Source organism: Entelurus aequoreus, linkage group LG25, assembly GCF_033978785.1.
Source record: "Entelurus aequoreus isolate RoL-2023_Sb linkage group LG25, RoL_Eaeq_v1.1, whole genome shotgun sequence".
NCBI classification, from domain to species: domain Eukaryota; kingdom Metazoa; phylum Chordata; class Actinopteri; order Syngnathiformes; family Syngnathidae; genus Entelurus; species Entelurus aequoreus.
Window position 1 is genome coordinate 14763872 of NC_084755.1, and position 23872 is coordinate 14787743.

General features: G+C 39.5%; 2 protein-coding genes across 2 annotated transcripts in view; both read right to left on the reverse strand.

Moving 5' to 3' along the window:
- Window positions 1-476: 476 nt before the first annotated feature.
- Window positions 477-19179, reverse strand: ndufa6 (NADH:ubiquinone oxidoreductase subunit A6). The gene is made up of 3 exons (XM_062036469.1): window positions 18979-19179; window positions 3245-3360; window positions 477-864 (listed from the first exon to the last, which is right to left on the reverse strand). Exons 1-3 carry the CDS (start codon window positions 19115-19117, stop codon window positions 733-735), a joined length of 387 nt encoding a protein of 128 aa, XP_061892453.1. The 5' UTR covers window positions 19118-19179; the 3' UTR covers window positions 477-732.
- A 3159-nt stretch (window positions 19180-22338) lies between these two features.
- triobpb (TRIO and F-actin binding protein b) overlaps window positions 22339-23872 on the reverse strand; it is a 74175-nt gene continuing 72641 nt past the window's right edge. The window contains exon 12 of the mRNA XM_062037282.1: window positions 22339-23864. Within this exon, the coding sequence (XP_061893266.1) occupies window positions 23703-23864 (162 nt within the window). The 3' untranslated portion in view covers window positions 22339-23702. The remainder of the gene's footprint in view (window positions 23865-23872) is intronic.

Consider the following 23872-nt stretch of genomic DNA (forward strand, 5'->3'; position numbering starts at 1 on the left):
ACGCGACTACGTATTCTTCCGCTGTGTGCATAGAACTACCATAATTTCCTGACGATAAGCTGAACCTTTTTTTCCACCCTTTGAAGACAACGCCGCGGCTAATTTATGGATTTATTTGTGTCTACTAGCTTCACATGCCGCCAATAAATGTAGCCTCGTCAAATCAGGCTAATTAAATTGTTTACTTTAAATAAACGCATTTGCACAATCGTTCAGCCATTTATAGCTTTATGGATCGTCATCATGGCGAAGACATGACAAAATGCACAAAACCCAGCCCTAAGGCCATAGGCGATCGCCGCGGCCATTGAAAAAGGAGGGCCCAGCACACGAGAAGGATGAAGAGCACGTTCAATGACTTTTCTGCTATGCGGTGTTACATTTGTGAATAAAAACAAGAACCTGTTTTAATATTTCAAAAGCGTATGTGTGCGGCCAATATCAGTACAAAATAAAATTAAGACAAAAATACTGACTGACTTAAAATAACTTTTAAAGCCAAATTTTCAGTCGTACACTTTAGAGTCCTATAACTTGTGTACCTTACATATGCTAACTGTTATGGGTATCTTGCTTAAAACAATCACAAAATATGGCAAATTCCGTGAAAGCCCCGTTTAAAATGTTAATGAGAGACACAAACATCAGTGTGCGAATGTTACATGTGTATTTACAATCAAAGGGAACATCTCAGGGTCTAAGGTACGTGGGGGGGGGGGGGGGGGGGGGGGTTCAGGGTTCATGCCCTCTGTAGAATTTAGACAGGAAATCAACAGCACGCGGTTCCTCAGACTCGTGGAAATAGCGCATTATGTGTGTCTTCTGTTTCCATACGTGGATGGTCTCCTGGAGCTCCATTTTCCCCTGCAGGTGACACCAAATGCAGACAGAATACATCTAAATATGGCCTCTAAGAAGTCAACGAACCCTAAAATGTGTTTCATGTAGACCTGGGCCTTTAGTCTATTAAACACTGAACTAAACGATAAATGAAAAATCGCATTGATAAATTGTCATGTCTGTGTGTTTCTTTTCCCCTCGCTCACGTTCAAACACTGTGCAAGAGGGTTCACTCCGTGCATTCAATAGTATAATCAAACGACTGGGGTCAACCCTCTGTCAGTCATCTGCAATCTTTGTCTCTCTATAAATCACCTTTGAAGGCGGGCGTTATCTGACAAACACGCACACATGCGGTAGTTGTGACTTGCTAGCGAGAAGCTCCACAAAGTAATGGAAGCTAGGATGAAAAAAGGTACTAACAAAGCCAAAATGTCCAATGTGGGAATATTTCAGCTTCAAACCGAATGAGAAGGATAAAGTAACCATCAACAGGAACGAACGAGCCAGTATGTCGGAATTCTTTGAAAAGTGACGGCAACAAAATAATAGGACAACAAAACAAACCAGTTTTCACAACTGGGAAAAAAAACTGCACTTCAAAAGGTTTACTGTAAATTCTGGACTATAAGCTGCTACTTTTTTCCTGTGTTTTGAACCCAGCGGCTTATAAAACGGTGCAGCTAATTTATGGATTTTTCTTCACTGACGGCTATAATGCAAAAAGTAAAAAAAACAAGCAAACACAAAATAAATAGGTGTTTGTACTATGGCGCCATCTTTTGGCCGTGTTTGCTCACTGCAGCTGCTGCAGTGTCCTTCTGTTCAGACTCGCGCTTTCAACCGGAAGTAGAAGTGCCGTCCGGTCTTCTAGCCGTCGATAGCATTTCTACTCGTATGGATTCTTCATTTATCATTCCAAGCAACATTGGTAAGTTTTACAATATAACAAACTATTCATACTTACTACAATGTCCAGTGTTTCCCACACATTCATTTATTTCTGGCGGCCCGCCACGAAAGAATTACGTCCGCCACAAATAAAAAAAAACAAAAAACATTTTATTTTATTTATTTATTTATTTTTTGTCCTGTCCAGCTTCTCAGGCAAATCATGTAGTTGATGTAGATGCCCATATAGGCATTACAGATTTACTTTACAAAAGAGAAGTGTAGGATACTTCTCTTGTTGCCTTATTTGTATTTGACCACTACTGTTTTCTGCTTATTTGTTACTGACTGTGGCAGGACACCTCTGCCTCTGTTTCACTTTATGTTGCTGGTAAATAATATGTTTGTAGTAGTAGGCTAAAGTTAAATTATTTAGTATGCACTAATTAAAGGGGCAGAGCTTTAAGAGACATTTTAGCTTTTATATTTTATAAGATATATTTTTTGTAAGAACCACAATTAATAAATATATTTCAGTGAATAACTTATTGTTCAAATCTGTATATAAATATGTACATAAAGTGTTGTAATTATATTGTAAAATGGATGGATGGATGGACGTTTAAAACAAAACTGTTATTAATTAGTAAGTATACATTTTTTGAGCCTCTTTAGAGAAAATCAAATCATTGTAGTAAATTATGCAAATTACTCTGTCATGGTGACCACGCCCATAGCCACGCCCCCATCGCCACAGGTATCTTGCCAGTTTATGGGAAACACTGATGTCTGTAGGAGTGTTTTCATATTTCAAATTTATGCGTGCTATTGTAATGTAATCAAGCTAGCGTCGTTAGCATTAGCTAATATGCTAACACGCTTACGACTGTGTGTCTTAGTATTATTAACTTACAATGGCACTCTTTTTGTATTGTTTCTGTTTTGTAAATTCACTAAACGTCACCGTGGCGTTATTGAGTCTGTTTAGCTGATTGGAAAGCTAGCTTTCGCAGCTAGTGGGTCCATGACGATGACTTCTGTTTTGTTTGATCATCCGTTTTACAGACACCATTTGGAAACAATTAAGGTATGTAAATAAACATTTACAAAATATTTCTGTGTAAATAACTCATTTTATAACGTATATATCTGCGGCTTATAGTCCGGTGCAGACAATATATGGGAAATAATTTTTTCTTCTAAAATTTAGTGGGTGTGGCTTGTATACTGGTGCACTCTACAGTCCGGAAAATACGTTAGTAATTATTGCTATTTTTGCTAACGTAGAGATTAAGAATCCATTTTTTGTTTTTGTTTACCTCTTTAGGGTAAGGGTGTAATGATAAGCTGTGTTAATAACCGCTTAATTTGGTCTCAACATAATTATGACACTGATATCGTTCATCTGCAATAATGTATGGACAATATCTTGTCCTGCAAAATGTGTAATCGGCCCAGGCCTAGCATCACGTGGACATGCTCACAGGGGAAGAAATAAACTCATAAGCATTACCTTGATGACCAACATGTCGATGAGACGAGGGTCAGAGACATGCCGGTTCTTGTCGAACATCTCCCTCACTTTGTCTCGCCCCTGCTGTGCCGTGATATCCAGCTGGAACGTGACCACTGTGGAGACACACAAATGACAAACGGTGCTAAAAAAAAACGCTTTCAACCACATCTCGACAAGTTGAAAGTGATTATTGTTGTGACGTATGTTTTAAGTACAGTCCAGCAATTTCAAATGGGTGATACTTTAAAGTTAAACTTAAGTTAAAGTGTGAAATATGTATGCTTTTTTGACACAGGATTACAAAGTATTTGTGAAGGTGGAGGGAGGCGTCATCTAATTTGCATAATTGGCCACGACACAAAAGGGAGCCAAATAATAGAGGTGGGAATCTTTAGGCACCTCACAAATTAATTTAGATTCTTGGGGTGACAAATCTATTCAGATTCAAATCTCGGTTCAACCTAATTCTTTCGGTATGTAAATCATAATAAAACCTTCACAAAACAGGTCACAAAAGCTCCTCTTGGCTGCTGACGTATGACTTTTAGCGCAACGTTGGCCTAAAAAACGTCCTTTTAAAAATGTATTTTCAAAAACGATTGAATGTTAATCAATCAAACAGAAGGAAATATAGCAACCCTAAATCCAACCCAATCCCAATTTACAATACTTTGGACAGAAATTTAAAAAATAAAATTGAGAAGACAAAAATGAAGAGGACAATAATAAAAACAATAATAATAATTGTGATAGAGTAGGTTACTCTGGATGTGGAATGCTGATCTGATAGCTTCTTAGGACAAGGACTCCGGTCAGAGAGAGGGGGCACAAAGAGGATTTTAGTCACTCTTTAATTATTTGAAGTTGCACAAGTCGGGTGTGTGTGTGTGGGCTAAAGGGAACACATACAAAGAATTATTAGGATACATTTAGGCATACTTGCCAACCCTCCCAATTTTCCCGGCAAAGTCCCGAATTTTAGTGCCCCTCCTGAAAATCTCACGGGGCCACCATTCTCACGAATTTCTCCCGATTTCCACCCGGACAACATATTGCTACACCATCCTTCACTGGGCGCCGTTTCCGGGCGGCTCGAAGTCAAGCGCGGCAATCAGAACAGAAGAAGAAGAAGACGAAGCAGAAGAAGAGACATAGCGACGACGAGTAAGAAGAAGAAGTACGCTTGCAAGTTCCAAAATGATTGGAAAAAAGAAGTTCAGTTCATCCAGGACAGCTCGAAGGGGAAGGGGTATGCTGCCTGCAAATTTTGTAGGTCAGACTTCTCCATTGAACACGGTGGACGAACGGATATAGTCACTCATGAACGGTCAGAGAAGCACAAGGCTGCGGCAACGCAGCACCGGTCACAGCCCAGTATTATGGGCCACCTTGCTAAATGGAGACCCGAGGGTGTAATTTATGCCGAGACAAAGATGGCTATGCTGATAGCTACAAGCAACATCCCGTTCTCATTTGCGGATGTTTTCAACAAATCCGTGAAGGATATGTTCCCGGATTCAGAGATCGCTCGCCAGTACGCAAATGGAAGAACAAAGGCTACTCAAATAGTGAAAGGTGAGTGTATAGGGTTGCCACCCGTCCCTTATAATACGGAGTCATCCCGTATTTTAAGATTAAATTGATTATATATATATATATATATATATATATATATTTAAAGTAAGCAGCAAATACAGTACAGTTAGTAGAACAACTGTGTTTTCAGTACTGTGTATTTGATAGGTGCCATTGCCCCGGAATTGGACAAGGAAGCGATCGAACTGTGCCAAAACCAACCCCTTAAAAGGAGTGTGATATTGGCCAGGGTTTGCGATCTGAAAACTCAGGAGGTGGTGACGAGGTTTCTGCACATGCCAGTGTGCAACATTGGCACAGCACAGAACCTTTTTGAGTCACTGAACACAGTGCTAAGGTAAATGTAAAGTCGCTAATGTGTAAATGTAAATACATTACAATATGCTAGGAGACAGACCACTAATGTTGTACTTTGTTTATTCCTAGTGACAGAAAAATTGACTGGAGAAACGTTGTGGCATTTAATAGTGATAATGCCAGTGTCATATATATATATATATATATATATATATATATATATATATATATATATATATATATATATATATATATATATATATATTAAAGGCCTACTGAAATGACATTTTTTTATTCAAACGGGGATAGCAGATCCATTCTATGTTTCATACTTGGTAATTTCGCGATATTGCCATATTTTTGCTGAAAGGATTTAGTAGAGAACATCGACGATAAAGTTCGCAACTTTTGGTCGCTGATAAAAAAAAGCCTTGCCTGTACCGGAAGTAGCGTGACGCCACAGGTTGAAAGGCTCCTCACATTTCCCCATTGTTTACAATGCAGCGAGAGCGATTCGGACCGAGAAAGCGACGATTACCCCATTAATTTCAGCGAGGATGAAAGATTCGTGGATGAGGTACGTGAGAGTGAAGGACTAGAGTGCAGTGCAGGACGTATCTTTTTTCGCTCTGACCGTAACTTAGGTACAAGGGTTCATTGGATTCCACACTTTCTCCTTTTTTATTGTGGATCACGGATTTGTATTTTACACCACCTCGGATACTATATCCTCTTGAAAATGAGAGTCGAGAACGCGAAATGGACTTTCACAGGGACTTTTATCTCCACGACAATACATCGGCGAAGCTCTTTAGCTACGGAGCTAACGTGATAGTATCGGGCTTAACTGCAGATAGAAACAACTTTCTGACTGGAAGGATAGACAGAAAATCAACAATACTATTAAACCATGGACATGTAACTACACGGTTAATGCTTTTCAGGCTGGCGAAGCTTAACAATGCTGTTGCTAACGAAGCCATTGAAGCTAACTTAGCAACGGGACCTCACAGAGCTATGCTAAAAACATTAGCGATCCACCTACGCCAGCCCTCTTCTGCTCATCAACACCCATGCTCACCTGCGTTCCAGCGATCGACGGAGCGACGAAGGACTTCACCCGATCATAGATGCGGTCGGCGGCCCGGAGACGGAGGAGGTCAAGGTGAGGTCGGCGGCTAGCGCGTCTGCTATCCATCTCAAAGTCCTCCTGGTTGTGTTGCTGTAGTCCGCCGCTAATACACCGATCCCACCTACAACTTTCTTCTTTGCAGTCTTCATTGTTCATTAAACAAATTGCAAAAGATTCACCAACACAGATGTCCAGAATACTGTGGAATTTTGAGATGAAAACATAGCTTTTTGTATTGGATTCAATGGGGTCCGAATACTTCCGTTTCAACGATTGACGTCACACGCATACATAGACGTTTTCAACCGGAAGTTTCGCGGGAAATTTAAAATTGCACTTTATAAGTTAACCCGGCCGTATTGGCATGTGTTGCAATGTTAAGATTTCATCATTGATATATAAACTATCAGACTGCGTGGTCGGTAGTAGTGGGTTTCAGTAGGCCTTTAAGGGTGTAACGGTACGTGTATTTGTATTGAACCGGTGTACCGAATGAGTTTCCACACGAACATATTAAGTAGCGCACTGCACGGACGGACATAAGTAGCATACCGCACGTTGTGTAAACAATGCACACCGAGGCACAGCACACGGCATGCTGGTGTAACGCAGGTGTCAAATACATACTTTTGCGGAGACTATTAGGCTCTTGCTATTACTCTTTGTCACGTGACTAGGGAGAGCGCGCAGCTCTCCCTAGTCACGTGACCGCCGCGGTCCAATCAGCTGTGCTTATAAGCCGGTAGCAGGAAGCGGCCAGTAAACAGGACGTGATGGGAGACAGATTGTATTTCTGCTCGAGGTAGGTTTTTATTCTTGTTTTCACCCGAAATATTGTGCTGACGGGATTCTAAACTAAATGCCTATTTGTTAACTTTATAGAGCCGACTACCAGCGCCGGATTTTTTTGTCATTAAGCTGTGTGTGACTGTAGAAGCGGAGTTGGTGAGTCCATGTTTATGAAAATATATTAGTCTTTCTTCCATTGTTTCATTACAACAGTCTTTGTGGCATATTTCTCAATCGTCCATACACAAGGTCTATGACTTGAACCAATGATAACTATTGTGTATTGAATGTACTTTTGAATGTGTTTGATAATAAGCACGTTTAGTGCACTGACCGAATTGTATAGGTCATATTTCTGCTGCTAATGGTTATTTTAGCACTTTATTGCAAAAAAAAAAAAAAGCATCTAGTCCAAGAATTGTTCTTGGGAGATTCCAGCCAGGAACCCCACCACCTGTTCTGTCTGGGCTGGTAGGAGGCGCTCGAGCCAACCCTCTACACAAGTGGTCCCCAACCTTTTTGTAACTGCGGGCCGGTCAACGCTTGAAAATTTGTCCCACGGACCGGGGGGGGGGGGGGGGTATTTTTTTTGTCATAAAAAAATAATCATGTGTGCTTACGGACTGTATCCCTGCAGACTGTATTGATCTATATTAATATTTCTGGTTCCTACATTATATATCAATGATATATAATGTAGGAACCAGAAATATTAATAACAGAAAGAAACAACCCTTTTGTGCGAATGAGTGTGAATGAGTATAAATGGGGGAGGGAGGTTTTTTGGGTTGGTGCACTAATTGTAAGTGTATCTTGTGTTTTGTATGTTGATTTAATAAAATAAATAAATAATAATTATTTTATTTTTTTAAATTTCTTGTGCGGCCCGGTACCAATCGATCCACGGACCGGTACCGGGCCGCGGCTCGGTGGTTGGGGACCACTGCTCTACACATTTTCACCCTTAACCGCAGCACATGGACTGTACTGCTTTACTCTCCAAAACCTTTCTCCAAGAACTCTATTATCTGAGCTGAGATTTAAACAATATCCAGAGACACTAAATAATTGAATTGGAACACACACAGAGCTATTTCTATTTGGGGGAACACTATTCCCAACGTTAAAAGGATAAAGCCATTGTTTACAAATTTGGTAAATAAATAACCAAACAATTTATATTTTGTTGTTTTCTTACTGTACCGAAAATGAACCGAACCGTGACCTCTAAACCGAGGTACGTACCGAACCGAAATTTTTATGTACCGTTACACCCTTAAAAAATAATAATAATATATATATATATATATATATATATATATATATATATATATATATATATATATATATATATATATATATATATATTAGGGCTGCAACAACTAATCGATTAAATCGATTAAAAAAATAGTTGCCGATTAATTTAGTCATCGATTGGTTGGATCTATGCTATGCGCATGCATAGAAGCTTTTTTAAAAAAAAAATTTTTTTTTTTTTTTTTTTTTTTAAATAAACCTTTATTTATAAACTGCAACATGTACAAACAGCTGAGAAACAATAATCAAAATAAGTATGGTGCCAGTATGCTGTTTTTTTCCCAATAAAATACTGGAAAGGATAGAAATGTAGTTTGTCTCTTTTAGCCGATTATTAATCGATTAATCGAAGTAATAATCGACAGATTAATTGATTATCAAATTAATCGTTAGTTGCAGCCCTAATATATATATATATATATATATATATATATATATATATATATATATATATATATATATATATATATATATATATATATATATATATATTTATTTTTTCCTGAGGGAACTCTCCTGAAGGAGTCAATTAAGTACTATCTATCTATATATCTATATATATATGACCCCCAGCGGGTCTTTTGAATACCTCCCTAATTCTGAGGTCTCAAGGTTGGCAAGTATGCAACTATGCATTTAGGCAATATGCAATAATATAACATGATATGCATAATGCTATACATAATATACTCTACAATGTGTTATAAAATAAAAATACAAACAAATTTACATGGACTATTAAACAGTCTATTAGAAATTAATGGAAAATAAACACTGTTGATTTAGACCAGGGATCCCCAAACTACGGCCCGCGGGCCGGATCCGGCCCGCCAGCGTCCAAAATCAGGCCCGCGGGAAGTCCCAAGTATATTTCTTATCTACTTTGTACCGCTTGCTACTCACGGTGTCTCCTAGCCGTTTAGGCAAATCATATTGTCTAAAAATGCATTTTCTCATCGATAACGTGACATCATCGCGCGCGCGGAAAGTGCGCTATATATATCTATATTTAATATATCTATATCTAATATATCTATATAAATAATAAATGATAAATGGGTTATACTTGTATAGCGCTTTTGACAGTATTTCCACATTCACCCATTCACACACACATTCACACACTGATGGAAGGAGCTGCCATGCAAGGCGCTACCAGCACCCATCAGGAGCAAGAGTAAAGTGTCTTGCCCAAGGACACAACGGACGTGACTAGGATGGTAGAAGGTGGGGATTGAACCCCAGTAACCAGCAACCCTCCGATTGCTGGCACGGCCACTCTACCAACTTCGCCACGCCGTCCCCTATATCTATATATATATCAAATATATATATATATATCAATCATATATATATATATATAAAATATATATATGTATGTATTAGAGATGCGCGGATAGGCAATTATTTCATCCGCAACCGCATCATAAAAGTCGTCATCCACCCGAATTAACATTTTATCAAAACCACAACCGCCCGCCACCCACCCGTTGTTATATATCTAATATAGACGATGCAAGGCATTCCTGTTAAAGAAAGGAGACTGATCCAATGCAGCAGAGACATTCAATGCGTGCCAAAAAATACATAGTTAAATGTTGTTACCCACATACGAAAAACGAGCAGCACTCTTTGAAACAGGAAATTATTCATCAGGCACTGCTGCAGCTGTCACGCCAAATTTCATCCCCCTACAAAAACCTTCCCCCCGCCCCCATTTACTTCCGCGGTCATTGACAGCGATCGATAGCACTTCGGCTTTGACTGCCCGTCGCTGGAAGGATATTTCGTCTTTGACAGCTGCTGGAATCTGAAGAAATCGATTATTTTTTTTTTTTTGTACAGACGCGAAACAGGACAGTCGCGTGCGGGTTAAGGGCCTCCGGCAACTTTGTGACTTTATTGGACGCAGCCCCGGAAGTAAATGGGGGGAGGGTTTTTGCAGGGGGGAAGAAATTTGGCGTGACAGCTGCAGCAGTGCCTGATGAATAATTGCCTGTTTCAAAGAGTGCTGCTCGTTTTTCGTATGTGGGTAACAACATTTAACTATGTTTTTTTTCTTTTCTGAATTGGTTCAACCGCCACCCGCCCGAATCTATTTAAAATCTATTTTTTTCTTCATGCATCCGCCCGACCCGCGGATTATCCGCGGAGTCCGCGGTTGTGTCCGCAAACCGCATATATATATATATACACACAGCCCGGCCCCCGGCCAAATTGTTTTAACCCAATGCGGCCCCCGAGTCAAAAAGTTTGGGGACCCCTGATTTAGACAGTGCTTTAAAGGCCTACTGAAAGCCACTACTACCGACCACGCAGTCTGATAGTTTATATATCAATGATGAAATCTTAACATTGCAACACATGCCAATACGGCCGGGTTAACTTATAAAGTGACATTTTAAAATTCCCGGGAAATATCCGGCTGAAACATCGCGGTATGATGACGTATGCGCGTGACGAAGTCCGAGTAACGGAAGTTATGGTACCCCGTAGAATCCTATACAAAAAGCTCTGTTTTCATTTCATAATTCCACAGTATTGTGGACATCTTTTGCAATTTTTTTAATGAACAATGAAGGCTGCAAAGAAGACAGTTGTAGGTGGGATCAGTGTATTAGCAGCGGACTACAGCAACACAACCAGGAGGACTTTGTTGGAGCGCTAGCCGCGCTAGCCGCGCTAGCCGCCGACCTCACCTTGACTTCCTATGTCTCCGGGCCGCCAAACGCATCGGGTGAAGTCCTTCGTCCTTCTGCCGATCGCTAGAACGCAGGTGAGCACGGGTGTTGATGAGCAAATGAGGGCTGGCTGGCGTAGGTGGAGAGCTAATGTTTTTAGCATAGCTCTGTGCAGTCCGGTTGCTAAGTTAGCTTCAATGGCGTCGTTAGCACAGCATTGTTAACCTTCGCCAGCCTGGAAAGCATTAACCGTGTATTTACATGTCCACGGTTTAATAGTATTGTTGATTTTCTATCTATACTTCCAGTCAGGGGTTTATTTCTTTTGTTTCTATATGCAGTTAAAGCAAGATGCTATCACGTTAGCTCGTAGCTAAAGCATTTCGCCGATGTATTGTCGTGGAGATAAAAGGCACTGAATGTCCATTTCGCGTTCTCGACTCTCATTTTCAAGAGGATATAGTATCCGAGGTGGTTTAAAATACAAATCTGCGATCTACAATAGAAAAAGGAGAGTGTGGAATCCAATGAGCCAGCTTGTACTTAAGTTACGGTCAGAGCGAAAAAAGATACGTCCATCGCTGCCTCTCAAGTCATTCACTGTAACGTTCCTCATCTACGAATCTTTCATCCTCGCTCAAATTAATGGGGTAATCATCACTTTCTCGGTCCGAATCTCTCTCGCTCCATTGTAAACAACGGGGAATTGTGAGGAATCCTAGCTCCTGTGACGTCACGCTACTTCCGGTACAGGCAAGGCTTTTTTTTATCAGCGAGCAAAAGTTGCGAACTTTATCGTCGATTTTCTCTACTAAATCCTTTCAGCAAAAATATGGCAATATCGCGAAATGATCAAGTATGACACATAGAATGGATCTGCTATTCCCGTTTAAATAAAAAAAAATCATTTCAGTAGGCCTTTAAACATGGTCTATGTCGCCCTCTAGTGGTAGGATAGGGTAACCCGTGTAACAGGAAATATGTCCTAATTAAAAGGGCGAAAGTTGAGCTTGCAAATTATATTGTCATGCAGAAACATTGTTGCAAACAAACACTCGGTTAAGGCTAGATTTAACACATTGTAGGCATTTTAGCATTATTAACAGTGCTATATTTGCCGTATACTTACACGATGCGGTTTACACCATCACCCACGAGCCAATATTACACCGAAAACACGACACACAGGAAATGACGTCCCAGACTATATCGCCAAAATAAGAGCACAGAAAACCTAACATCTTAAAACTGCGCCAGAATAAACACTTTCTGACAATGACAATAATAATAATAATAATAATTATAATAATAACACTTACGGTTGTTTGATGTTCTGATCCAAAAATTTAATGTAGAAAAAAAATTGCGAAACAAAACATTTATTTTTTAATTGATCCTTGAAAATTTTTAATTGGATTTACAATTGGATTTAATAAAACTTTCGATTTTGACGTGAATCGATTTTTTTAACACCCCTACAAAAAAAACTCAAAAAGCAAAACAATTTTTTAGAAATGCAAACTAACTTTTATAACGTCACTTGTTTGTTTTTTTAAAAGTCAAACAAGATTTGGCATTCTTGCAGAGGTGGGAGGGGCTGCTGGGTAAGTGCGATTTCATCTCACCTTAAAAGTCCAATGAGACTACAAAAAGTTTCTTCATGTGTTACTTTGAGAGGTGTAATTACTCTGTGTATGGTTACCTATCATGCCTTGCAGTGTGCAGAGTATAATTTTGTTTGTGTGTAGGCGTTTATTTGCTATAGTAGATCAAGTTGCCTTTGTGTGTTCTCACTAAGGAGGCAACACCAATTCCTTTGGATTCCTCCCTGGCAGGCATTTATGTTTAAGGTGTGTTAGGAAGCGCCATCTGCTGTTGGCAGTTAAAACTATGATTAAATCTATTGCTTGGATTTACATGACGTCATGTTCGGCTCATTAAACATGCGTGATGGTCAAGCCAGCGTCTGTCCTCAAAGGGTACGCTAGGCGCCATTTAGCCTTTCTCAAAGAAAAATGTCCTATGCCTGTGTCGTCTTCAGCTGTACGAACTGTTCAAATCACGAAAAGTATAAATGTTTCTTCAGAGTTCCTTTAGAGGTAATCAAGAAGGGAAAAAGAGTGCAGGTTTTTACGAAAGACTACTACAAAAGTGGCTTTTGAACATTGGAAGCAAAGTCGAAGAATGCACAAGTTTGCAGTGACCACTTTGTTAAAGGTTTATTTGATATTTTTAATATACTTTACTCGTTTAGTATTTCCCATTAAGGCATTATCTTCATATTGTTTGTTTTTCTAATAAATAGAAACCAGAAAGCCATCAATGATACTTTGTCAGGAAAGGTATTTCTCCACTCTTGTTTATTATGTACACAAATGTGTCAGAGCACATATGACAACAGGACAAAAATCAAATATGGCGATGATTCAGTAATTGTTAGTTTGTTAAATGGATATGCAGTCACGGGTGTCAGCTAGTGCTAGTCGTTGCGGTTTGTTTACATCAGGGGTCTCAGACACGCGGCCTGCAGGCCAATTGCAGCCCGCGAGACGTTATTTTGCGGCCCGCACATTAATATGAAAATTTAATGTTAGTGCGGCCCGCAAGTTTTTTATGAATGGCGCTTGACAGTGTCATACTTGCCAACCCTCCCGATTTTTCCGGGAGACTCCCGAATTTCAGGGCAACCATCCTCTCGAATGTCTGCCGATTTTCACCCAAACAACCCACTACTACCGACCACGCAGTCTGATAGTTTATATATCAATTAAGGCTGCAGCTAACGATTATTTTTCTATCGATTAATCTATAGATTATTTTTTTCGATTAATCGGTTAATCTATAGATTATTTTTTCGATTAATCTATAGATTATTTTTCCTTTTGCCGATTATTTTTTCATTCAAAATGAAGATAAAAAAATAAATGTAGGCCCGTTTTTTCAAAACGCATGGCTTTTATTTACAAAAAAAAAGAAGTATGGCCACTCAGTCAACATTGACAACAACATGACTAAATATTCTGTGACAATGTAAACATTTAAAACTTTTAACATTTAACAAAATTAAAAGTAGCTTATTTGCTTTTTAATGTGCAAATATAAAAGTCAACATCCAGTGCAAATCTTAATATTCTGCGATAGTATAAGCATTTCAAAAGTAAAAGTATTGCTTATTTTGCTTTAAAATGTGCAAAAATAAAGATAAACATCCAATACAAAAAAGTGCAAAACGAAATATTCTGTAACAACAGTGTAAACATTTCAACAAAAGTGAAAGTATTGCTTATTTGCTAAAATAAAGATAAACATCCAATACAAAAAAGTGCCAATCTAAATATTCTGGAGCACTGTAAACATTAAGTATTGCTTTTAAAATGTGCAAAATAAACATCCAGTCCAACACAGTACACAATAACCAATTCTACTCATTCCAGTGAGTGACTAGTTGTAATGTAGAAAGGTTAACATGTCTACATGCTCTTGTTCTTTTCTTGTTTACAATATTCCCAGCAGCTGAAAATAGGCGCTCAGAAGGGGTCGATGTGGCTGGAACTGAGAGGTAATTAGCCTTCACCTCAAGCCAGGACTGCGAGTGAGCTGAGCTGCAGTTTAAGTTTCTAGAAGGTCAACGGGCTCATAGTGATGTTACTAGTAGTTGACTGGGAGGTGTTTATTATCATTTGGGAAGAGTCCGCTGCCTGATGCTCACCTGCTAAACACCTATCTGCTCCACGCTGAAGCGCTGACTACATGCGCTCTGAATACACACTGCTCATTGGGTAACGCTCTGAATACGCACTGCTGATTGGCTGATAATGCTTCGTGTGTACCAATCAGATGGTTGTGTGGGTGGGACAATGCTGCGTGCTGAGACAGAGGCAGATGGAGCAAACCAGCTTGTTAACACTTTTGCTTTAGCTTAGAAACTCGTTCGGTACACCCCCGTACCGAACCGAAAGCCCCGTACCGAAACGGTTCAATACAAAACACGTACCGTTACACCCCTAGCAGATACAAATGACACATTCATGTTTTTGTGTAATGATGACAACGTATGCTCGCGCGGACGATTGACTAGTTGATGGTTTTCTTTTCAAATGTTCGTTCATAGCCGTTGTGCTGCTATGATAGGCCATTTACGCTCGACACAGTGTGCATACAACAACATTATTAGGCCGTTTATTGAAATACTCCCACACTTTTGGCATGCTTTTCCCCCCTCGCTCGCACCGCTCGCATCGTCTGCTTTGATCGTCTGCTTTGCGCTTCGCCATGACGGTAGTGTGACGTAAATATGCGACGCGTCGACGCACAAAAACGGCGTTGACGTATTTACCTAACCGATGACGTCGACTACGTCGACGCGTCGTTTCAGCCTTAATATCAATGATGAAATCTTAACATTGCAACACATGCCAATACGGCCGGGTTAACTTATAAAGTGCAATTTTAAATTTCCCGGGAAATATCCGGCTGAAAACGTCTCGGTATGATGACGTTTGCGCGTGACGTCATGGAGTTTGCGGAAGTATTGGGACACCATTGTGTCCCAATACAAACAGCTCTGTTTTCATCGCAAAATTCCACAGTATTCTGGACATCTGTGTTGGTGAATCTTTTGCAATTTGTTTAATGGACAATGAAGACAGCAAAGAAAGCTGTAGGTGGGATCGGTGTATTAGCGGTTGGCTACAGCAACACAACCAGGAGGACTTTGAGTTGGATAGCAGACGCGCTACCGTGAGTACCATACTTGCCAACCCTCCCGTTTTTAGCGGGAGAATCCCGGTATTCAGCGCCTCTCCCGACAACCTCCCGGCAGAGATTTTCTCCCGACAAACTCCCGGTATTCAGCCGGAGCTGGATGCCACGCCCCCTCCAGCTCAATGCGGACCTGAGCGGGGACAGCCGTTCTCACGTCCGCTTTCCCAGCAGCTTGCCTGCCCAATGACGTCATAACATCTACGGCTTTTAGAGAGTAGAGTGCACAACAAGGAGAGAGAGTTCTTGGTTTCTTATGTGGGTTTATTGTTAGGCAGTTTCATTAACGTCCTCCCAGCGCAGTAACAACACACAACAACAGCAGTCACGTTTAGTCTACCGTAAAGCAGTTCGTCTGCCGTAAACAGCAATGTTGTGACACTCTTAAACAGGACAATACTGCCACCTACTGGATAGCCTGCAGAACACTGAAATTCAAGTATGTCTTTTATTTATATGTATAACAAAATAAAAAATAAAATAAAAAAATATATATAGCTAGGGGGGGGCTCAAAGTAAAGCCGCTGCTCCTCCACATCGAGAGGAGCCAGTTGAGGTGGTTCAGGCATCTGGTCAGGATGCCCCCCGAACGCCTCCCTAGGGAGGTGTTTAGGGCACGTCCGACCGGTAGGAGGCCACGGGGAAGACCCAGGACACGTTGGGAAGACTATGTCTCCCGGCTGGCCTGGGAACGCCTCGGGATCCCCCGGGAAGAGCTGAACGAAGTGGCTGGGGAGAGGGAAGTCTGGGTTTCCCTGCTTAGGCTGCTGCCCCCGCGACCCGACCTCGGATAAGCGGAAGAAGATGGATGGATATAGCTAGAATTCACTGAAAGTCAAGTATTTCATACATATATATATATATATTATATATATATATATGAAATACTTGATTTGGTGAATTCTAGCTGTAAATATACTCTCCTCTTAACCACGCCCCCCCCCCCACCTCCCGATATTGGAGGTCTCAAGGTTGGCAAGTATGGTGAGGGGGGGGGGGGGGGTATGGACATCAAGTAGTGGACAGAGAGAGAGAGAGAGAGAGAGAGAGAGATCAGAAGGCATAAGAAAAAGAAAAAGTATCTGCATTTGATTGTTTACATTTGATTATTAGCAATCCGGGGAGGGTGTTAGTTTAGGGTTGTAGCTGCCTGGAGGTGAACTTTTATTGCGGTTTTGAAGGAGGATAGAGATGCCCTTTCTTTTATACCTGTTGGGAGCGCATTCCACATTGATGTGGCATAGAAAGAGAATGAGTTAAGACCTTTGTTAGTTCGGAATCTGGGTTTAACGTGGTTAGTGGAGCACCCCCTGGTGTTGTGGTTATGGCGGTCATTTACGTTAAGGAAGTAGTTTGACATGTACTTCGGTATCAGGGAGGTGTAGCGGATTTTATAGACTAGGCTCAGTGCAAGTTGTTTAACTCTGTCCTCAACATTAATTATTAAACAATATCGTAGCTTGTAACTCGTATTTATTGTTGAGGAAAATATATGTGCTGTATGTACTTGGCGGAAGTGAACGGTACTTTGGGCTGTGGGATTGTGCGGGTGTTTGAGTTGTATTGGCGGGTTATATGGACGGGAGGGGGGAAGTGTTTGTTATGCCCGATTAATTTGTGGCATATTAAATATAAGCTTGGTTGTGTTGTGGCTGATAGAGTATATATATGTCTTGTGTTTATTTACTGTTTTAGTCATTCCCAGCTGAATATCAGGTCCCACCCGCCTCTCACAGCATCTTCCCTATCTGAATCGCTTCCACTGCCCTCTAATCCTTCACTTTCACTTTCCTCATCCACGAATCTTTCATCCTCGCTCAAATTAATGGGGTAATCGTCACTTTCTCGGTCCGCAGATGTGAGGAGCCTTTCAACCTGTGACGTCACGCTACTTCCGGTACAGGCAAGGCTTTTTTTTATCAGCGACCAAAAGTTGCGAACTTTATCGTCGATATTCTCTACTAAACCCTTTCAGCAAAAATATGGCAATATCGCGAAATGATCAAGTATGACACATAGAATGGATCTGCTATCCCCGGTTTAAATAAAAACATTTCATTTCAGTAGGCCTTTAATTATGATCATGATTTCTGGTTGTTAGGCTAGCAGAGAAGGCCTTGCTGGCCCCGAAAGCACACCACTGGTGTTGACTAATTACATTAATGACCTAATTTAATTTTAAATATGACAAGAGACCAATAAATACGAGTTGCAAGCTACGATATTGTTTAATAATTCATGTTGAGTTGAGTGGAGTTTGAGTTTATTTGGAACATGCATGCATACAACATGATACATCACAATTTCCAGTTTCTCTATTCAACATGTTCGAAAAGGAGTAGGAAGAAGCAGTTTATTTAATCCTACCCCTTTTCCTTTACATAGCAGTTGCTAAAACTTTTGTTCACTTCCTGTTCTCAATTTATTCACAATATACTCCATAAGTAATAACAATACAAATAAATAAATAATTGGTGAATAAGTTATATTTCATATGGTGAGATGAGTAAGATAATGTTGAAAATGAATGGAATAAATTCAGAATGTTTATCATGGTTCTTCTTCTTTGTACTTTATAAACTCTTTAAGTTTGATGAGTTTCTTGAAGTGGATCATATCAGTACATTGTTTGATTTATTTGATTAATCCATTCCATCATTTAATTCCACATAGTGATATACTGAAGGTCTTAAGTGTTGTCCGTGCGGACAAATGTTTAAATTACATTTCTCTCTATTATATGTCTCCTCTTTTGTTGAGAATTGCTGTATATTCTTGGGTAGCAGGTTAGAGTTTGTTTTGTGTATAAGTTTAGCTGTTTGCAAATTCACTGTGTCGTGGAATTTCAGTATTTTTGATTCAATAAATAAAGGGTTTGTATGTTCTCTATATCCAAATGTCATAGCAACAATGTGGTTGTGATTTGTTTCATATAATATAAACAGTAGATTATTGTTGCAATAACATTCACACAACACTGAAATACATTTGAGCATATGTATTTAATATTTTACATCTATCAGCATTAGGAGGCATATATAGTGTGTATATATTACTATATGTATTTAGTATTGCTAACTGCTAGCTTGTCAACATGCTAAACAGACACGACCTTGACAGCCGCGGCCTTTAAAGAAGACATGGCCGAGTCTACTTACCGGTGTTCGGGACTTCTCTGTACCAGGCCCGGTACAGCTCCCGGGCCCTACGTTTAGCTTCGTCCAAATCCCGGCTAAAAATTGGCTTGACAACTTTGGCTGCCCCCGCCGCAGTTCGGGTGGCAGTTGCCGACGCCATGACTGCTGAGACTGCTACTCCGTTTCCGGTGGTCTTTCTTCCAACGAACGTTGACAAACAAAGAGAGTGGCGCCAACTAGCGGACAGGAGCCCACACTTTAATCCTTTTCAAATTTTCACCGCGAAGTTGTTTGGATTTATGGAGGTTATTTTTTGTCTTTATTACGAAAGTTTTTTGGGGGGGAATTAATTTTTTGCGTTTAAATATTCAGTGTGTAACAAAAATCTGATAAATTCAGGGTATACATGTCATATTATTGTCACGTGACTACAAACTTGACACCTCATTGGCTGGTTGAGACAAGTTGGATGCGTCAGTCTTAATTTAACGGAAGAGAGTCTTAGGTTTTGAAGCATCAATGTTTTGTTTTTTTTGTTTTATAGATATATTTTTTGTTGAACAACAAACATACATTTATAATTCACTCAACAGTCAAGGCACTTTTAACAACAAGGAAAGAAAACAAAAGCAAATACAGATAGAGTATTAAATATTAATAAATAATAATATATATAAAAATTACATACATACATATATATAGATATATATATCTATATATATATCTATTCAAGGAAATACGAGATATACAGGTATATATCTATATATATGTGTGTATATATATATCTATATATATGTGTATATATATATATCTCGTATTTCCTTGAATAGCCGCAGGGGCGCTAATTAATTTAAAACCTCCTGTCACTCCGGCGCTTACCAGAAGCCTGCGGGATGGCCAAGCATGCGCTAATTATTTTAAAACCTCTTCTCACTTCGGCGCTTACCTTATCATGAAAAGCACATTTAACTAAAAAAACGTTACTATTGTCTTACCTTTAGGTATAAATTAGTCCATGCCAGTTCCTTTTGAAGAAAAGCATCAATATAGAAGTCTTCCTTATCTTTCTTCAGTTTTAAAAGTCTCTCTGTCTCGATGGAGATCTTCCTTTTAAGTATTACCTCCTGCTTCGATTGAAAGTCCAGTTTAGAAAACTGTTTTATTTTAGATATGTAATCCTCCATGGTAAAAGTCCAAGCAAACAATGGCTGCGCACTCTTGCTGCCGGTTGTCTTCTTCTGCTGCACAGGTCTTCTGCAGTACCAGCAGTCGCAAGAACGATCACTAGCGCCCTCTACCACCAGGAGGCGGGAGTCATCTAATGACTCATATTTGACCTGGCGGAAGTGCCAAGCATGCGCTAATTATTTTGCGAAACGAGTTTGACCCAGCTGTAATTCGAGGCATGTGAATACAGTGTTTCCCACACATTCATTTATTTGTGGCGGCCCGCCACGAAAGAATTACGTCCGCCACAAATAAAACATTTTTTGGTCCTGTCCAGCTTCTCAGGCAAATCATATAGTTGATGTAGATGCCCATATAGGCTGTTCAGATTTACTTTACAAAAGAGAAGTGTAGGATACTTCTCTTGTTGCCTTATTTGTATTTGACCACTACTGTTTTCTGTTTATTTGTTACTGACTGTGGCAGGACACCTCTGCCTCTGTTTCACTTTATGTTGCTGGTAAATAATATGGTTGTAGTAGTAGGCTAAAGTTCAATTATTTAGTATGCACTAATTAAAGGGGCAGAGCTTTAAGAGACATTTTAGCTTTTATATTTTACAAGATATATATTTTTTGTAAGAACCACAATTAATACATTTATTTCAGTGAATAACTTATTGTTCAAATCTGTATATAAATATGTACATAAAGTGTTGTAATTATATTGTAAAATGGATGGATGGATGGACGTTTAAAACAAAACTGTTATTAATTAGTAAGTATACATTTTTTTAACCTTTTTAGAGAAAATCATATCGTTGTAGTAAATTATGCAAATTACTCGATGATGTCATGGTGATCACGCCCATAGCCACGCCCCCACCGCCACAGGTATCTTAGCAGTTTATGGGAAACACTGGAATACCACATTCCCGGCGCCAATTCAAGGAAATACGGTAAGACAAAAAGGGCTACCTAAATCACTTTAAATGTTTTTAACAAATATATTAATTTAAACCATTAAGCCAATTAGAAAATGTAGGCGTTACTTTCATAAATCGACTTTTATGTAGAAAAAAGTTGCCTGGAGCATAATGATGTTGGCATACATTTCTATGTTAGTCATTTATAAAAATACCAAATTTGATCTCTTCAATAGTGAATGGGGACATCGCCACACCCTTGTTCTCAGCCAATCTCTGATCTCCTCCCAGAACACACCCACACTCTCACATTCCACAAACAGGAGATTGACATCCTCTACAGTTCCACATATATAACAGCCATCAACCTCCATGTTAAATTTAAGTTTAAAAAAATCCTTTGAAGGGTATATTCCATTAATAATGTTAAATTGTATTTCTTTACTTTTGGGAAGAATTGGTTATGGAATATATCTTGTCCTTATTTTCCTTAGCTCAACTTTTGTAAACTCCTTCAGGATATATTGTCTATGAAATGTGCCCGGAAAATATTATTTCACTAAAACTGCCAGCATCAATGTTTATGCTCTGAATTTTGCTCACATTTTTATTCAGTGAAACTGTCAGCATCATTTGATGTGGGAAAAAAATGTAGTTCACAAAATTAAAACGCAAAAAATTCAGTGTAAAAAAATATTTTGTGATAAAGACAAATTAACTTCCATACAAAACCAGCCAATGAGGTGAGTTTTGAAGCAAAAAATATTTCTGCACCAAATTTTTATACACAGATTTTTTTTTACTGAACTTTTACACACTGGATTTCAAAACATTGTATTTTAACAAACTTAATTTTTAAACAAACAAATTTCGCTCACAAGTTTTTATTCAACGAAACTGTCAGCATAATTTGATGTAAAAAAAAACTTTTGTAATAGACACAAATTAACCTCCATATGATTTGTAATTTTCTTCATATATATTTATATGAAGTATCTATTAGAGTGTTAATTTAGACAACAATAAAATACAGTTAGTTACAGTTAGTTATGAGAACTGCTTCTGCTAAAACTTTATTGATAGCAAAATGTTTATCTTTTACACTATACAAGAAAATACAGTATATCTTAAATATAGATTTTTTTAAAGGCAGGTAGACTTTGTCAAACACAAATTGGCTCATTTATGTAACACCTGTCAAATGTTGAGAAGTTGTGTTATGGACAACATTCAATAACTAGATTTCGAAGCACACAAAATGTAAAGCTCACAAAAGATTCTTGCTGTGCTCCAGTTCATTCGGTCTTTAAAATCAAGACAATAAAAGTGTTTGCTCATGCATTCTGCTTAAACAGTCTTCCAACTGCTGACTTTTGTTTATAAGGGTGCGGCTGAGCTGGAAGCTGGACCCTATCCCAGAGACACCAATCACAAAATCTGTGAGAAGCAAATATCAAAATAAAACTGCCATTTGTTTGTGCTGTAAACATTTTACTTTGTGCCTTTACGCTTTAAGTTATTCTAAAATACATTTTCTGACTAGTGATGTCATCCGGCTCCCCCACCTTGTCAAAATCTCCCAAAACTTGCCCTCATTTGTTTGTTTCCACTATAGTTTCTACGGCACGTTCGACCGGTAGGAGACAACGGGGCAGACCCAGGACACGTCGGAGTGGCTATGTCTCACTCAGTGAGCAAACTCGTCTAAAAGATGGCGCCATAGCACAAGCAATAGCACACCTATACAGTGTGACTGTTTTATTTATTTTTTTAAAGCCGTCAGCAAAGAAAAATCCATAAACTAGCCGCACCGTTTTATAAACGGCAGGGTTCAAAACGTAGGAAGAAAGTAGCGACTTACAGTCCAAAATTAATAGGATGGTTTTTCTTCAAATTGTACAGCCCTAGTGGCGGGCGGGGTTACTAGTCAGAAAATGTATTTTAGAATAAGCGCTAAAACCTAACAGCACAAATAATAATTTTACGGCCACAAAGGTAGCACACAGGCAGTGTTTTTTTAATATTTGCAATGATAAGGCAGGCCAACTTCACACAGGTGGACAAATAACCATCAATACCTGGAGGCAATTAGGAGTCTCTGGTAACCCAACATGCATGTTTTTGGTGCAGAACATCAAAAATGATCTCCTCTAGAACGATCAAAAATGATAAGATCTCATTTTAGAGCACATTTTTTTAGGAGGAATAAAACTAAACAGACGACATTAGCTTGATGTCGTTCTAAAAGACACAGAAAAAATCCGTCGTAAAAGCTGTTCGAGAAGAACCTGAAATGCCTTTAACTAGGACGACGGTTGACAGATACTCCAGTTTTTTTTTTAAAAAAGGCGCACTGACGGGAGCCAGGAGCCTGAATGAGGAAGATTGACAAATACTCCAGTTTTTTTTTAAAAAAGGCGCACCGACGGGAACCAGGAGCCTGAATGAGGAAAGAAAAGTGCAGTTTATAGAACACGTGGTCCAGTGTAAAAAGGCCAGGTTACCATTGGCACCAGCATTGAAACAAAAGGCACTAGAACTATCTCTCTCCTTTCAGTCACATTTGGAGCAGGCACACCTGGGGGGAACCACCATGGGGGCTTGTTGTTGACTTGCCCCGCCCCCGAGCATCACTCCTAACCTTTAAAAGGAGTCAGTGGTCCATGCTGTTCCCCAGCCTCTGGCCCTCCTGCAGAGCGGCCATGGCCAGCCTCAAGTGCTCCTTTAGATTCTGGATCTCGCGCTCGCTCCGCCCCTTTATCCCGCTCAGCTCCTCGTTCACCTCCGCGTATCGCGCACCGGCCCGACACTTCTCCTGGAAGA